Source organism: Scyliorhinus canicula, chromosome 28 (assembly GCF_902713615.1).
Source record: "Scyliorhinus canicula chromosome 28, sScyCan1.1, whole genome shotgun sequence".
In the NCBI taxonomy this organism is placed as follows: Eukaryota; Metazoa; Chordata; class Chondrichthyes; order Carcharhiniformes; family Scyliorhinidae; genus Scyliorhinus; species Scyliorhinus canicula.
In genome coordinates this window covers 232,828-250,946 of record NC_052173.1, presented here as the reverse complement: position 1 = coordinate 250,946, position 18,119 = coordinate 232,828, and the positions used below count along the sequence as shown (strand labels likewise).

General features: G+C 50.7%; 1 protein-coding gene across 1 annotated transcript in view; it reads left to right on the top strand.

The window, feature by feature from the left end:
* Positions 1-18,119, top strand: part of LOC119958190 (tensin-2-like) — a 381,277-nt gene that overhangs the window by 220,351 nt on the left and 142,807 nt on the right. Inside the window, exons 5-7 of the mRNA XM_038786559.1 lie at positions 5,767-5,808; positions 7,642-7,691; positions 9,885-10,056. Of these exons, the coding sequence (XP_038642487.1) occupies positions 5,767-5,808; positions 7,642-7,691; positions 9,885-10,056 (264 nt within the window). The remainder of the gene's footprint in view (positions 1-5,766; positions 5,809-7,641; positions 7,692-9,884; positions 10,057-18,119) is intronic.

The following is an 18,119-nucleotide window of genomic DNA, read 5'->3' as shown; positions in this document are numbered from 1 at the left end:
GACATTGAGGCACTATTTGGCCGGCAGGAGGTTTACCCTCCTCACAGACCAACGGTCAGTAGCCTTCATGTTTCATAATGCACAAATGGGTAAGATCAAGAATGACAAGATCTTACGGTGGCGGATCGAGTTGTCCACGTACAACTATGAGATCTTGTATCGTCCTGGGAAGCTCAATGAGCCTCCTGATGCCCTGTCCCGCGGTAGACCGCCTCCGCTCCCTCCACGCGGACCTCTGCCATCCAGGGGTGACCCGCCTATACCATTTCATTAAGGCTCGCAACCTGCCTTTCTCCATCGCGGAAGTCAGGTCAGTAACCCGTGACTGCCACATCTGCACCGAGTGCAAACCGCACTTCTACCGCCCCGAGCGTGCACACCTGATCAAAGCATCCCGCCCCTTCGAACGTCTCAGCATTGTCTTCAAGGGGCCCCTTCCCTCTAACAACCGCAACATTTACTTCCTGGCGGTAATCGACGAATACTCCCGCTTCCCCTTCGCCATTCCCTGCCCCGACATGACCACATCGACCGTCATTAAGGCCCTACTCTCCATCTTCTCCCTGTTCGGCTACCCCGCGTACAGACACAGCGATCGGGGGTCCTCATTTATGAGCGACGAGCTGCGTCAATTCCTGCTCGACAGGGGCATTGCCTCTAGCAGGACGACCAGCTATAACCACCGGGGTAACGGACAGGTCGAGCGGGAGAATGGTACCATCTGGAAGACCATACTACTGGCCCTCCGGTCCAGAGATCTCCCTATTTCCCGATGGCAAGAGGTTAACCCCGATGCCCTACATTCTATCCGCTCACTCCTCTGTACCGCAACTAATCAGACACCTCATGAACGTCTTCTTGTTTTCCCCAGGAAGTCATCCTCCGGATCCCCTCTCCCGACGTGGCTGGCCGCCCCCGGACCCATCTTGCTCTGGAAGCATGTGCGGGTGCACAAGTCCGACCCGTTGGTGGAACAAGTCCAGTTACTCCATGCTAACCCGCAGTACGCGTACGTGGAGTACGCCGACAGTCGGCAGGACACGGTCTCCCTCCGGGACCTGGCACCCGCCGGCGAGCGGACTCCCCCCCCCCCCCCCCCCCCCCCATCACAGACCCCCCCTCTTTTTTTTTCACCCCAGCACCCACTCAGGTTCCCCATTCCACATCCATGGCGTCTCCATGGCCAGTTCGGGTGACGGAGACTATTCAAGGTCCATCGCTCCCGGACTCCAGGACGTCAGCGGAACCATCGGCCGACCCGACGTCAACTCCTCCACTGCGGCGGTCTGCCAGGACGTCAAGGACCACAAAAAGACTGATCGAATCTTTCTAAAGTTCTGCAGCTCCATGGACTTTGTGTACATATCGTTTTGTCTGGGCCAGCGGGAAGCCCCCAAATTCGATAAGAGTAAGGAGAGAAAATTTATCCTCCCGGCTGCTACTCATATCACCAGTTCTCTCCCCCCCGGGCTCTCGTTCATCCCCCCCCCCCCCCCCCCTCCCCCCCCCCCCCCCCCCTCCCCCCCCCCCCCCCCCCTCCCCCCCCCCCCCCCCCCCCCCTCTCTGCAAGGGGTGAATATGGTGATATGATCTGCATACCTGTCTGCCATTGGGGCAGAACACCGGCTTACCATTGGCCCTGGCCGGTCATGTGCCTCTCGACCGATTGGCCGAGAGGCTGAGTTAACCACACCTCCATTAACGAGGTATAAATGGACAAACGCCCGGCGATCGTCCATTCCATTGTAGACGATCGCAGAGCTGTGTTCTAGTCTATTAAAGCCAGACTTTTGTAAAGCACTCGTCTCGCGTACAATTGATGGCACATCACCGCCTGATAGGGTGCTGGAAACGGATTCAATAGTAATGATAATAAGGGAATGGGACAAATTCTTGAAGGGAAAATATTTGCAGGGCTATGGGGAAAGAGCAGGAGAGTGGGATTGACTGGAGAGAGACAACACTATGGGCCGAATGGCTTCCTTCTGTGTTGTCTCGTTCTATGAAATGTATAAATGCCTGTTCCTGCCAGTTACCCCAGCCACCCAACAGCCTCTGGATGAAAGATCCATTCCTGGCACTAAGAGGTTTAAAAACAATCGCTTACAGCAAATCTCAGTTCAGTACAAAATGTCAACCATCTCATCTATCAGTGTCCTGCATTGAACAATCACACTCACTGCTGGAGCCTCAACAAAATGACTGCTCCAAGATCGAGCTGATAGTCCTGGTGACTGGGGCTGGGCTCCAACTGTTTCCCTTCTGAAAGGAGGGGAAACATTACGTTTGTTCCTGCCTTCCATTTGATCGACAAATGCCCAGCACACCTAAGAGCCGCAAAATGAAAGAGTAAAGGAGAGAGTAAGAAGGCCCGGAGGCCCTTTTCAGCCACTGGCTGCTGAGGAAGTTGCCAGCTTCGGAAAGATGATACTCACGTGGTAATGGAACGTAAATGAATTGGAAAGAAAGCTTCTAATTGGGTCCATGTGGCAAGATATTTCTACAATTGGTTGCTTGTCCAGACCTCAATACTGTTCCAAATAAATTTCCAATCACCTATTCAAAATTTCCCAAGGTTTGAATATGTGAAGTGGGTGTGTGATATCCTACAGTGAGCCACGGCAAGTCTCCCACTGGCGTGGACTCTCAACTTTGTGTCTTCTCTTAATGTACACTGCTTTAACGTGTTTGCTTTCTATCCTTATTCGTTTAATGTGCTTTTCAAATGTGCAGACTCCAGGATCAGCTACCTTTTCTTTAACTTGAAGAGCTTTTTTTATAGATCCCTGAGCTAACTATTTTTTACGGAAGATAAAAATTATAGGGAGCCATGAGAGACAAAATTGGCATTTCTAAACCAAAGACAAATTCTCTCCAGAATGCGTAATTTGCAAATATAATAAAATATGTGTGGCATTCATATATTAATAGAAAAGAAATTGAAATTAAAATACGCCTAAGTCATGCTTTCTCTGCCTTTTTATAAACTACAGTTTTGTGAGTAAAGTCCTCTTTAAAACAAATTTTAACTTGCGATATGTTGGATTTTTTCAGCTATTGATTCTCAAGATTAAAAAATAGCTTCCAGCACCGCATTTGGAATAATTTATTGTCTCAGCTATATTAGATGAAATAATGGCCACAACCATAAAACGTATTCTTCGAACCAAAAGGCACAGCTGTACCTCTCAAACAGCTTTATTTAGAAAGTGAGTTTTTTCTTTTGTTAAAATAATCATTTGGAACCGTAAAGTGCAGCTTAATGATTAGTCCTTTATCTCCACAATAAAAGCACGCTCTTACTTTTTTTTTTCTTAATATCTTTGGGCTTTTTTTTCATGCTAGGGTGGCACAGTAGCACAGTGGTTAGCACTGTTGCTTCACAACACCAGGGTCCCAGGTTCGATTCCGGCTTGGGTCACTGTCTGTGCGGAGTCTGCACGTTCTCCCCATGTCTGCGTGGGTTTCCTCCGGGTGCTCCGGTTTCCTCCCACAGTCCAAAGACGTGCAGGGCAGGTGGATTGGCCGTGCTAAATTACTCTTAGTGTCCAAAAAGGTTAGGTGAGGTTACGGGGATAGGGGAGAGGTGTGGGCTTAAGTAGGGTGCTCTTTCCAAGGGCCAGTGCAGACTCGATGGGTCAAATGGCCTCCTTCTGCACTATCAATTCTATGATAATGTGATCCAACTGAAAGGATCTGTAAACTTGTTCAAGCCTAGAACCTGCAGACCCCTGAGCTAACTATTTAAGTATGGCATGAAGCTTCTGCAGATTAATGTTTCACTGGATTTTCAATCATTTGTGTTACAATTAACATGCAACTTACAATAGGGATCAGTGACTGTATGTGGGTTCCTTAAACATTTGAGAGTAAAGGTCTTCATGCATTCCAATATAAACCAGTTGATACACTTGTGTTTATCCATCTATCTGTATTGTCATTAATAATCTATCTATTTTCTACGAACATATAAATCAGGAGCAGGAGGAGGCCAGTCAGCCTCTTGAGCCTGCTCCGCCATTCAATAAGATCACGACTGTTCAGATTTCTCCACATTCCCACCTACCCCGATAACCTTTCACCCACTTTCTTATCAAGTATCTATCCAGCTCTGACTTTAAAATATTCCAACATTCTGCTTCCACTGCCTTTTGAGGAAGAGAGTTCCAGAGACTCACCCCCCTCTGAGGAAAAAAAATTCTCCACATCTCTGTCTTAAATGAGCAACTCCTTGGGCGCGATTCTCCCAAAAGATTTCATAGTTAATTTGTGGTGCGCTTTTCAGGGAGTTTCCCACCGGCTGTGCTGGTGAGATCCCCACCGCTATTCAATGACACTTAGTCACTTCTTTAAACTCTGGGGAGTTTCTCACCGGTTTAGCCCACACTTAGGGCGTGGTTCTCCAGCCGCGTTGCGCTCAAAGGAGAGCACAACGTGGACAGAGAATCTCTGGAAAGCCCTCCAGCGAGCCTCCCGACAGCCTCGTGAGATTTTTCGAAGTCCCGCGAGACGTCCAGTCAGAGCCCCGCCCCAAATGGGCAGGACCGAATGACGCGGACGTAGGTCGTAAACCTGCCAACAAACGTGAACAAGGCGGAACTGCACCCGGGGGGTCTCCCGGGACATTGGAGACCCCTGGAACACGGGCACCATGTCACTACCCAGCTGGCACCTTAGCACTGCCACCCTGACACTGCCAAGGTGCCTGGATGGCACTGCCCAGCTGACAGGAGCACTGCCAGGGTGGCAGTGCAAGGGTGCCTGAATGCCACGGTGGCACTGCCAAGAGCCAGGGGGTGAGGGGGGGCATGCCCATGAAATCAGGGTGGAGGGGGGGTTTGAAGGATGGGGGAGTGTAGGTCAGGTAAGTAGGTGCCTCCGGGAGGTTGTGGGGAGTGATGGGTGGGGGTCCGAGAAGGGAGGGGGTGCTGTAAGGGGACTTAGGGAGGCCTGAAGAGGGGGGAACACCAGGGACCCCATAGCGGGGTGTCCTCACTTTGGGAGTGTCGGGAGTGTGCATGTGGGGGGGAGTGACATTGCCCATGGCGGGGGGGGGGGGGGGGGGGGGGGGCTTGAGGGACCCACAAGCTCACTTAGAGAGCGGGGCACCCTTTCAAAATGGCGGCCCGATCTCTGAGTTCAGCTCCCCAGTGCTTAGAATTCTCTCAGTGAGAACACTCCGAAATTGATACTTATTCAGCTCTTTTTGTATTTATTAATTTTGCTCAGTGATATTCAGGAAAGAAGTAGAATGCTCTCTGTGATCCACGGTGCAGTTCTTCAAAGTGAAAACATGAAGGTCCTGCAAAGTGCGCTTGATAAAAACGGATCCAGGATCTAGGAGTTTCAGTTATGTGGAGAAACTGAGGCTGATCTCTTTGGAGAAGAGAAGGTTGAAAGGAGATTTGATTGAGGTGTTCAGAATTGTGAGTCGTCTGGACAGAGTAGATGGAGAGAAGTTGTTCTCATTGGCGGAAGGGTCAAGTACGAGGGGGCACCCATTTTGGGTGATTGGCAAAAGAAGCAACAGCAACGTGAGGAACCTTGTTTTACTCAGTGAGTGGTTATGGTCGGGAATGCATTCCGACTCCCGTTCCCTTTTAAGTTGGTGTGGAGGGGGATGGGTCAGTGAAGTAGGCACGTGACATTTCTGTCATGTCAGGTTGGATGGGTGCCCAGAATCCACTCGATGTACATTCCTTCAGGAAAAGGGCTAGTTTTGTTAATGCGTCAGTTAATAACTTTCCTGTTTCCGATTTCCCACAGCCAAGAAAGGGGACTGGAACAGTGAAGAATATTGAACATTTGGTGAGTAAAAGACATGATCAGCAAGGAGAGTTATGTATGTGTTTGTACATTAAACACTGACGATGGTATGTACCCACATGTTTATGGTAAATATCAAGGGCTGGAGGCTTTTATATTTTCAGGTAATAAGATTCCTCCACAGTGTAAGTGTTCTGGCTCTACTTAAATTCAAATGTAAATGTATTTAGACATGTAGTTGAAATGGTGCAACTAAAATTGCTGGCAGACGCGGAAATGTTGTTTCCTGTCACATTCTTTGAATTGGAACCCCTCTTTACCCCTTGTTCTTCTTTTTATTCGTTTATTTTCTTTTTAATGGATCATGTTCTGGTCTTGGCAGTTTTCTCATGTTTTTCTTCCCCTCCCCGTCTGTTTGCTTCTCTCTCATTACCACAGCTTAAGCAGTGTCGAGTGATGCTTCCTTGATGAAAAGCACCAATTGGCAACTCTTTCAAGACTCACTTTCACGCGGATTATGTTTTGCTCTGTGTGGTTCTCAGAAGTTGCTGCCGATAGTCTAAAAGCGATGCTCCTCTGGAAGGGGCTTGGATTGTTCAGAAACCCTCCGTTTTTGAGGCGTTGGTCAAGCAGGCATCTCAGAACCTATGCCAGCGAGCACTCGGCATTTCTCCCATGCAGAGTTAAAAAATTGCTTCATTTTGTAGAGGAAGGAGTCTTCCTTATAAGAGGACCACTGCTCCGTGCTGGAGGCACAGTGTGGATTGGAGGGAACTAAAATCATTAAAGTCACATTGGGCCTCTGTGCCTTATGATGAGGTCTTCCTCCATCTGTCTCACTCTCAAAAGTGGGCAGCACAGTAGCATTGTGGATATCAAAATTGGTTCACAGCTCCAGGGTCCCAGGTTCGATTCCGGCTTGGGTCACTGTCTGTGCGGAGTCTGCACATCCTCCCCGTGTGTGCGTGGGTTTACTCCGGGTGCTCCGGTTTCCTCCCACAGTCCAAAGATGTGCAGGTTAGGTGGATTGGCCATGATAAATTGCCCTTAGTGTCCAAAATTGCCCTTAGTGTTGGGTGGGGTTACTGGGTTATGGGGATAGGGTGGAGGTGTTGACCTTGGGTAGGGTGCTCTTTCCAAGAGCCGGTGCAGACTCGATGGGCCGAATGGCCTCCTTCTGCACTGTAAATTCTATGAAAAGCTTTCTCCCTGTATCTGCGCCTCACAGATTCACTGTTTGTCTTTGCTGGCGGGCCGTTATCATCTCTCCCTCTTGCCGTCTCATGGTTTAGTCCCATCCTGATGTGTCCCCATCAGTTGGTCTGCCTGGTTCCCGCTCACACGTACTGCACAGAGACAGCTGTTTCACACCTCTTTCTGTCTCACTCCTACGGCTCCTGGACCAGTATTTATTCCTCGGCTAATGTCTCCAACAAATGACGTGGTCACTCTGTCATTGCTCTCTGTGGGATCCTGCTACGTGCACACTGGATCCGCGTTACAAGGGCAGCAGCACTGTACGTCATTGGCTGTAATGTGGGTCAGGATGAAATGCATGTCTTTCCTTCTGTCCCTCTACACCGAACTCTCGAGCTGTCAGTGGAGCTTTTTAACAACAAACTTGCATAACAAGTATATTAGTTGTTGCAAACTTTCCCCGGAAGTGAGCCCAAGTCCGCAGTATGATGCTCCCTCGATAAGGGTGACTTTGTCACAGCTTCCAGCCCATGCAGCCGTGATGAGCATTATCGAACATGAAAGGATCTTGAAAAGAACATGAAAACCCTTTCAAAGATCCTGCTGGCCCGAGGTAGGAGGATGTTTTCCACATTCATTGGGTCTCAATATTATCTTTTTTTTCCTCAATATGTCTAGGGGTCAACAAAATCTTTGAAAGGCACTCACCAAAGGAGCACTCTGCCAAGGTAAAAATGCTCAATTTACGATACATGTGTTTTAAAAGGAGATAATTGAGACAAATGAACTGTTCTGGTGAAGTACTGGGTACAGTGTGTTCTGGGCCAATGCTCACTCACTCGCTCTCCAGGGACATTAAGAACTTCTCCTCCACACAGTTACAAAGAGAATTAACACTGCTCTGTGGGAAAAATATTGGAGAGTTTTGTACTAAAACTGGGCCGACCAAGTCGACTGCAATTGCTCAAGTTTGTCGTAAATGGTGATTGAGTTACTCATCTACAGTTCTTTTGTTATTGCTTTTAGTTTGCTTAATATTCCAACACTGAATAAGAAAGGGACAAATAACTGGATTTATTATAGACATAAACAATATTTCACAGGCAACATTAGACTGATCAAGCCACCAATAGCAAGTGACTCCCACTGTCTGGTTGACACTTACTCCTGTTCAGGGAGCATCTCTAAATTGTAATTTAGAATAAGAAATAAATGGATCAGGAATTTACTTCATGAACCCGCTGTATGGATGTCCTATTAGCAACAGTTAAGTGTATTTTTAGGTGGCATTACCTTCTAGACTTCTTAGGATGTGGGCAATGATGTAAAGGCCACACAAATTATCCTGGGGTGGAGGTGAGCCTTCATCTTGCCCAATTGGCTTGCAAGCACACTTTAAAGAGTGCACCGCAGAGGGCTGACTGTCTGGGCCTCTCCAAGGGTGGGAATAGAGGCAGATGGAGCCCCCCGAAAATACCAGTTCCAGCCAGCTGGTCATTCTCTCAACACTGCGTCCCTGGCCATTTTGGGTGAAGCAAGCCCGGGGCCTGGGAGAACCATGTTTCAGGTATGTTTAGGAGTCCGACTGGGATTTCCCAGTCACCTTCCAGTTTCCTGACACAAATTAACTGCCTGGAGGAGGGCCAGGTTAGTATGTGGTGGCGGGTGGCAGTGTTCTAGGTAGGCCTGCAGGCCCTCACTGCCTAAAGATGGAGGTACAGCCAAACGTCTCCCTGGCGGCACGGTAACACAGTGGTTAGCACTGTTGCTTCACAGCGCCAGGGTCTCAGGTTCGATTCCCGGCTTGGGTCACTGTCTGTGTGGAGTCTGCACATCCTCCCCGTGTGTGCATGGGTTTCCTCCGGGTGCTCCGGTTTCCTCCCACAGGTCCTGAAAGATGTGCTGTTAGGTGAATTGGACATTCTGAATTCTCCCTCTGTGACCTGAACAGGCGCCGGAGTGTGGCGACTAGGGGATTTTTACAGTAATAATTATATTTATTGTCACAAGTAGGCTTACATTAACACTGCAATGAAGTTACTATGAAAACCCCCTAGTCGCCACACTCCGGCACCTGTTCAGGTCACAGAGGGAGAATTCAGAATGTCCAATTCACCTAACAGCACATCTTTCAGGACTTGTGGGAGGAAACCGGAGCACCCGGAGGAAACCCACGCAGACACGGGGAGAGCGTACCCAAGCCGGGAATCGAACCTGGGATTCTGGAGTTGTGAAACAACAGTGCTAACCACTGCGCTGCCGTGCTGCCCAACTTGATTGCAGTGTTAATGTAAGCCTATGTGTGACCCTAATAAAGATTATTATTATTATGAGGGACTCCCCCGCCCTCACCTAGGAGTGGTGACCTGGCTGCTTTTTGTAACTTTTTAATTTAATTTTTAACAGTAGCTGACGGGGCACCTTTTTGTTGAAGCTCCTTCTCAGCTGCTTACCTTGTACTGCAGCTGGGTGCTTCTCTGAAAGTTGAAGGCCTCTTAAGGGCCCTCCAGCTTTGAGAGCCTATCCACCACCCTTAATTGTCAGGAGACCTTTCTCCAGGCCAATTAAGAGCTCGCCCACGTAAAAATCTTGACTTTAATCAGTTTCTCCGCCACCCGCCCTCCCCAAAATGGTGGGTTTGAGTCGAAAGCAAAGCTGGCTCCTGTTTCCACCTCCATGCAGCCAATAGTGTGAGACTGACATCAGGTGCAGCTGAACTAGGCAGCCTCCTGTCCCAGTATTGCATTAGTAAGTGGGTTTGGTCTTACAGAGCTAGTGGATTAAATCGGGGACAGATTGGAACTCATTACCTTCGAATTATTAGTTATCAGTATAACCACTACTTTGCTCTTCGAATACATGGCCAGTGTTGCCTCTGATGTGAGATTGTGATCCTGGATTGCCAATGTCTTTCCGAGCAGGAGTTTCAGTGTGGACCACGTCATGGAGCGGAACTACGATTTTGACCTGACGTACATCACGGAGCGGATTATTTCGGTCTTCTTCCCACCCGTGCTTGAGGAGCAGCGATACCGCAGCAATCTGAAGGAGATGGCCCAGATGTTGAAATCGAAACACGGAGAGAGTTACTTGGTAAGTTGCGCTTTTCAGAATCGAGGATCTCACCTACAAGCTGTAATGCACCTCGGGGCAGTCAGCAGCAAGTTACTCCTAAGAGTTACGCTTTGGATTATTATTCCAGATATATACACGTGGTTCTAAAACTGGATGATTACATAGAATATGCAGCACAGAAACAGGCCATTCAGACCAACCAGTCCATGCTGGTGTTTCTGCTCCACTTGAGCCACCTCCCATATGTTTTCATCTAAATCCACCATTGTAACCTTCAAGTCCCTTCTCCCTCATATGCGTCACTTCCTCGTAAATACATCTGTACTGTTCACTTCAACCACTGGTAGTGAGTTCCACATTCTCACCACTCTCTGGGTGAACAAGTTTCTGAATTCCTGATTAGATGTCTTAGTGACTATTTATATTGATGATCTCTAGTGATGCTCTTACCCACAAGAGGAAACATTCTCTCTGGATCAAAGACCTCTATTTGGTCATCCCCTCAGTCTTCCTTTTTCAAGAGAAAAAGAGACCCAACCTGTCGATCCTTCCCTGATATGTAAACCCCTACATTTCTGTGATCATCCATGTAGATCGTCTCGGCACCCTCTCCTGTGTCTCGAGATCCCTTTTCTAATAGGCGTCCAAAACTGTGCTCCATGCTCTAAGTGTGGAGCACATTTAAAGACTGTTACATGGTGCTACGATGCTTTAGTGTGACACTGAGTTCCGCAGACCAGGAAAATCATCAGCTCCATCCCCGGTCTATGCTGTGTCAGCCTGGCTAACTGCAAAGGGCTCTACAATGGACATTGTCCTCCCTTCTGCTGAACCCGTTTTGGGTCGGGGAGAGTGAAATCAGCCCTTGAAGCTAATTGCTTTCTGGTGATTTCAACAACAAAAACTTGCATTTGTACCTTCAACATAACAAAACATCCCAAGACATATCCTAGGAGCATTATAAAACAGTTTGACTCCAAGTCACATCAGGTGATATTATGTCAGATGATCAAGAGCTTGGTCAAAGAGGTGCCCTAAAGGAGGAAAGAGGTGGAGAGGTATAGGGACAAAATTCCAGAGTTCAGGGCCTAGGCAACTGAAGGCATAGCCAGCAAAGGGCAGCACGGTAGCATTGTGGTTAGCACAAATGATTCACAGCTCCAGGGTCCCAGGTTCGATTCCGGCTTGGGTCACTGTCTGTGTGGAGTCTGCACATCCTCCCCGTGTGTGCGTGAGTTTCCTCCGGGTGCTCCGGTTTCCTCCCACAGTCCAAAGATGTGCAGGTTAGGTGGATTGGCCGTGATAAATTGCCCTTAGCGTCCAAAATTGCCCTTAGTGTTGGGTGGGGTTACTGGGTTATGGGGATAGGGTGGAGGTGTTGACCTTGGGTAGGGTGCTCTTTCCAAGAGCCGGTGCAGACTCGATGGGCCGAATGGTCTCCTTCTGCACTGTAAATTGTACGATGAAATGTGGAGCAATTAGAATTGAGAATGCACAAGAGGGCAGAATTGGAAAAGTGCATATATCTCGGAGGGTTGTGGAGTTGGAAGAGATTACAGCGACAGAGAAAGGAGGGTTGTGGAGTTGGAGGTTCGAGGAGATGACAGCGACAGGGAGAGGAGGGTTGTGGAGTTGGAGGTTGGAGGAGATTACAGTGAAAGGGAGAGGAGGGTTGTGGAGTTGGAGGTTGGAGGAGATTACAGTGACAGGGAGAGGAGGGTTGTGGAGTTGGAGGTTGGAGGAGATTACAGTGACAGGGAGAGGAGGGTTGTGGAGTTGGAGGTTGGAGGAGATTACAGCGACAGGGAGAGGAGGGTTGTGGAGTTGGAGGTTGGAAGAGATTACAGCGACAGGGAGAGGAGGGTTGTGGAGTTGGAGGAGATTACAGTGACAGGGAGAGGAGGGTTGTGGAGTTGGAGGAGATTACAGTGACAGGGAGAGGAGGGTTGTGGAGTTGGAGGTTGGAAGAGATTACAGCGACAGGGAGAGGAGGGTTGTGGAGTTGGAGGAGATTACAGCGACAGGGAGAGGAGGGTTGTGGAGTTGGAGGTTGGAGGAGATTACAGTGAAAGGGAGAGGAGGGTTCTGGAGTTGGAGGAGATTACAGCGACAGGGAGAGGAGGGTTGTGGAGTTGGAGGTTGGAGGAGATTACAGTGACAGGGAGAGGAGGGTTGTGGAGTTGGAGGTTGGAGGAGATTACAGTGACAGGGAGAGGAGGGTTGTGGAGTTGGAGGTTGGAGGAGATTACAGCGACAGAGAGAGGAAGGTTGTGGAGTTGGAGGAGATTACAGCGACAGGGAGAGGAGGGTTGTGGAGTTGGAGGTTGGAAGAGATTACAGCGACGGAGAGGAGGGTTGTGGATTTGGAGGTTGGAGGAGATTACAGTGACAGGGAGAGGAGGGTTGTGGAGTTGGAGGAGATTACAGCGACAGGGAGAGGAGGGTTGTGGAGTTAGAGGTTGGAGGAGATTACAGAGACAGGGAGAGGAGGGTTGTGGAGTTGGAGGAGATTACAGCGACAGGGAGAGGAGGGTTGTGGAGTTGGAGGTTGGAGGAGATTACAGTGACAGGGAGAGGAGGGTTGTGGAGTTGGAGGTTGGAGGAGATTACAGTGACAGGGAGAGGAGGGTTGTGGAGTTGGAGGTTGGAGGAGATTACAGTGACAGGGAGAGGAGGGTTGTGGAGTTGGAGGTTGGAAGAGATTACAGCGACAGGGAGAGGAGGGTTGTGGAGTTGGAGGAGATTACAGTGACAGGGAGAGGAGGGTTGTGGAGTTGGAGGTTGGAGGAGATTACAGTGACAGGGAGAGGAGGGTTGTGGAGTTGGAGGTTGGAGGAGATTACAGCGACAGGGAGAGGAGGGTTGTGGAGTTGGAGGAGATTACAGTGACAGGGAGAGGAGGGTTGTGGAGGTTGGAGGAGATTACAGTGACAGGGAGAGGAGGGTTGTGGAGTTGGAGGTTGGAGGAGATTACAGTGACAGGGAGAGGAGGGTTGTGGAGTTGGAGGTTGGAGGAGATTACAGTGACAGAGAGAGGAGGGTTGTGGAGGTTGGAGGAGATTACAGCGACAGGGAGAGGAGGGTTGTGGAGTTGGAGGTTGGAGGAGATTACAGCGACAGGGAGAGGAGGGTTGTGGAGTTGGAGGAGATTACAGTGACAGGGAGAGGAGGGTTGTGGAGTTGGAGGTTGGAGGAGATTACAGTGACAGGGAGAGGAGGGTTGTGGAGTTGGAGGTTGGAGGAGATTACAGTGACAGGGAGAGGAGGGTTGTGGAGTTGGAGGTTGGAGGAGATTACAGCGACAGGGAGAGGAGGGTTGTGGAGGTTGGAGGAGATTACAGTGACAGGGAGAGGAGGGTTGTGGAGTTGGAGGTTGGAGGAGATTAGAGCGACAGGGAGAGGAGGGTTGTGGAGTTGGAGGAGATTACAGCGACAGGGAGAGGAGGGTTGTGGAGTTGGAGGAGATTACAGTGACAGGGAGAGGAGGGTTGTGGAGTTGGAGGAGATTACAGTGACAGGGAGAGGAGGGTTGTGGAGTTGGAGGTTGGAGGAGATTACAGTGACAGGGAGAGGAGGGTTGTGGAGTTGGAGGTTGGAGGAGATTACAGTGAAAGGGAGAGGAGGGTTGTGGAAATCGGAGGAGATTACAGCGACAGGGAGAGGAGGGTTGTGGAGTTGGAGGTTGGAGGAGATTACAGTGAAAGGGAGAGGAGGGTTGTGGAGTTGGAGGAGATTACAGTGACAGGGAGAGGAGGGTTGTGGAGTTGGAGGTTGGAGGAGATTACAGCGACAGGGAGAGGAGGGTTGTGGAGTTGGAGGTTGGAGGAGATTACAGCGACAGGGAGAGGAGGGTTGTGGTGTTGGAGGTTGGAGGAGATTACAGTGACAGGGAGAGGAGGGTTGTGGAGTTGGAGGAGATTACAGTGACAGGGAGAGGAGGGTTGTGGAGTTGGAGTTGGAGGAGATTACAGTGACAGGGAGAGGAGGGTTGTGGAGTTGGAGGTTGGAGGAGATTACAGCGACAGGGAGAGGAGGGTTGTGGAGTTGGAGGAGATTACAGCGACAGGGAGAGGAGGGTTGTGGAGTTGGAGGAGATTACAGTGACAGGGAGAGGAGGGTTGTGGAGTTGGAGGAGATTACAGTGACAGGGAGAGGAGGGTTGTGGAGTTGGAGGTTGGAGGAGATTACAGTGACAGGGAGAGGAGGGTTGTGGAGTTGGAGGTTGGAGGAGATTACAGCGACAGGGAGAGGAGGGTTGTGGAGTTGGAGGAGATTACAGCGACAGGGAGAGGAGGGTTGTGGAGTTGGAGGAGATTACAGTGACAGGGAGAGGAGGGTTGTGGAGTTGGAGGAGATTACAGTGACAGGGAGAGGAGGGTTGTGGAGTTGGAGGTTGGAGGAGATTACAGCGACAGGGAGAGGAGGGTTGTGGAGTTGGAGGAGATTACAGTGACAGGGAGAGGAGGGTTGTGGAGTTGGAGGTTGGAGGAGATTACAGTGACAGGGAGAGGAGGGTTGTGGAGTTGGAGGTTGGAGGAGATTACAGCGACAGGGAGAGGAGGGTTGTGGAGTTGGAGGTTGGAGGAGATTACAGCGACAGGGAGAGGAGGGTTGTGGAGTTGGAGGTTGGAGGAGATTACAACGACAGGGAGAGGAGGGTTGTGGAGTTGGAGGAGATTACAGTGACAGGGAGAGGAGGGTTGTGGAGTTGGAGGTTGGAGGAGATTACAGTGACAGGGAGAGGAGGGTGGTGGAGTTGGAGGTTGGAGGAGATTACAACGACAGGGAGAGGAGGGTTGTGGAGTTGGAGGAGATTACAGTGACAGGGAGAGGAGGGTTGTGGAGTTGGAGGTTGGAGGAGATTACAGTGACAGGGAGAGGAGGGTTGTGGAGTTGGAGGAGATTACAGTGACAGGGAGAGGAGGGTTGTGGAGTTGGAGGTTGGAGGAGATTACAGTGACAGGGAGAGGAGGGTTGTGGAGTTGGAGGTTGGAGGAGATTACAGCGACAGGGAGAGGAGGGTTGTGGAGTTGGAGGAGATTACAACGACAGGGAGAGGAGGGTTGTGGAGTTGGAGGCGATTACAACGACAGGGAGAGGAGGGTTGTGGAGGTTGGAGGAGATTACAGCGACAGGGAGAGGAGGGTTGTGGAGTTGGAGGTTGGAGGAGATTACAGTGACAGGGAGAGGAGGGTGGTGGAGTTGGAGGTTGGAGGAGATTACAACGACAGGGAGAGGAGGGTTGTGGAGTTGGAGGAGATTACAGCGACAGGGAGAGGAGGGTTGTGGAGTTGGAGGTTGGAGGAGATTACAGCGACAGGGAGAGGAGGGTTGTGGAGTTGGAGGTTGAGGAGATTACAGCGACAGGGAGAGGAGGGTTGTGGAGTTGGAGGAGATTACAGCGACGGAGAGGAGGGTTGTGGAGTTGGAGGTTGGAGGAGATTACAGTGACAGGGAGAGGAGGGTTGTGGAGTTGGAGGAGATTACAGTGACAGGGAGAGGAGGGTTGTGGAGTTGGAGGTTGGAGGAGATTACAGTGACAGGGAGAGGAGGGTTGTGGAGTTGGAGGTTGGAGGAGATTACAGTGACAGGGAGAGGAGGGTTGTGGAGGTTGGAGGAGATTACAGTGACAGGGAGAGGAGGGTTGTGGAGTTGGAGGTTGGAGGAGATTACAGCGACAGGGAGAGGAGGGTTGTGGAGGTTGGAGGAGATTACAGCGACAGGGAGAGGAGGGTTGTGGAGTTGGAGGTTGGAGGAGATTACAGTGACAGGGAGAGGAGGGTTGTGGAGTTGGAGGAGATTACAACGACAGGGAGAGGAGGGTTGTGGAGTTGGAGGAGATTACAGTGACAGGGCGAGGAGGGTTGTGGAGTTGGAGGAGATTACAGCGACAGGGAGAGGAGGGTTGTGGAGTTGGAGGTTGGAGGAGATTACAGTGACAGAGAGAGGAGGGTTGTGGAGGTTGGAGGAGATTACAGTGACAGGGAGAGGAGGGTTGTGGAGTTGGAGGTTGGAGGAGATTACAACGACAGGGAGAGGAGGGTTGTGGAGTTGGAGGAGATTACAGTGACAGGGAGAGGAGGGTTGTGGAGTTGGAGGAGATTACAGTGACAGGGAGAGGAGGGTTGTGGAGTTGGAGGTTGGAGGAGATTACAACGACAGGGAGAGGAGGGTTGTGGAGTTGGAGGAGATTACAGTGACAGGGAGAGGAGGGTTGTGGAGTTGGAGGTTGGAGGAGATTACAGTGACAGGGAGAGGAGGGTTGTGGAGTTGGAGGTTGGAGGAGATTACAGTGACAGGGAGAGGAGGGTTGTGGAGTTGGAGGTTGGAGGAGATTCCAGTGACAGGGAGAGGAGGGTTGTGGAGTTGGAGGAGATTACAGCGACAGGGAGAGGAGGGTTGTGGAGTTGGATGTTGGAGGAGATTACAGCGACAGGGAGAGGAGGGTTGTGGAGGTTGGAGGAGATTACAGTGACAGGGAGAGGAGGGTTGTGGAGGTTGGAGGAGATTACAGTGACAGGGAGAGGAGGGTTGTGGAGTTGGAGGAGATTACAGCGACAGGGAGAGGAGGGTTGTGGAGTTGGAGGTTGGAGGAGATTACAGCGACAGGGAGAGGAGGGTTGTGGAGTTAGAGGTTGGAGGAGATTACAGTGACAGGGAGAGGAGGGTTGTGGAGTTGGAGGTTGGAGGAGATTACAGCGACAGGGAGAGGAGGGTTGTGGAGTTGGAGGTTGGAGGAGATTACAGTGACAGGGAGAGGAGGGTTGTGGAGTTGGAGGTTAGAGGAGATTACAACGACAGGGAGAGGAGGGTTGTGGAGTTGGAGGAGATTACAGTGACAGGGAGAGGAGGGTTGTGGAGTTGGAGGTTGGAGGAGATTACAGTGACAGGGAGAGGAGGGTTGTGGAGTTGGAGGTTGGAGGAGATTACAACGACAGGGAGAGGAGGGTTGTGGAGTTGGAGGAGATTACAGTGACAGGGAGAGGAGGGTTGTGGAGTTGGAGGTTGGAGGAGATTACAGTGACAGGGAGAGGAGGGTTGTGGAGTTGGAGGAGATTACAACGACAGGGAGAGGAGGGTTGTGGAGTTGGAGGAGATTACAACGACAGGGAGAGGAGGGTTGTGGAGGTTGGAGGAGATTACAGCGACAGGGAGAGGAGGGTTGTGGAGTTGGAGGTTGGAGGAGATTACAGTGACAGGGAGAGGAGGGTTGTGGAGTTGGAGGTTGGAGGAGATTACAGTGACAGGGAGAGGAAGGTTGTGGAGTTGGAGGAGATTACAGTGACAGGGAGAGGAGGGTTGTGGAGTTGGAGGAGATTACAGTGACAGGGAGAGGAGGGTTGTGGAGTTGGAGGTTGGAGGAGATTACAGTGACAGGGAGAGGAAGGTTGTGGAGTTGGAGGAGATTACAGTGACAGGGAGAGGAGGGTTGGGGAGTTGGAGGAGATTACAGTGACAGGGAGAGGAGGGTTGTGGAGTTGGAGGAGATTACAGTGACAGGGAGAGGAGGGTTGTGGAGTTGGAGGTTGGAGGAGATTACAGTGACAGGGAGAGGAGGGTTGTGGAGTTGGAGGTTGGAGGAGATTACAGTGACAGGGAGAGGAGGGTTGTGGTGTTGGAGGTTGGAGGAGATTCCAGTGACAGGGAGAGGAGGGTTGTGGAGGTTGGAGGAGATTACAGTGACAGGGAGAGGAGGGTTGTGGAGTTGGAGGTTGGAGGAGATTCCAGTGACAGGGAGAGGAGGGTTGTGGAGTTGGAGGAGATTACAGCGACAGGGAGAGGAGGGTTGTGGAGGTTGGAGGAGATTACAGTGACAGGGAGAGGAGGGTTGTGGAGTTGGAGGAGATTACAGCGACAGGGAGAGGAGGGTTGTGGAGTTGGATGTTGGAGGAGATTACAGCGACAGGGAGAGGAGGGTTGTGGAGTTGGAGGAGATTACAGCGACAGGGAGAGGAGGGTTGTGGAGTTAGAGGTTGGAGGAGATTACAGTGACAGGGAGAGGAGGGTTGTGGAGTTGGAGGTTGGAGGAGATTACAGCGACAGGGAGAGGAGGGTTGTGGAGTTGGAGGTTGGAGGAGATT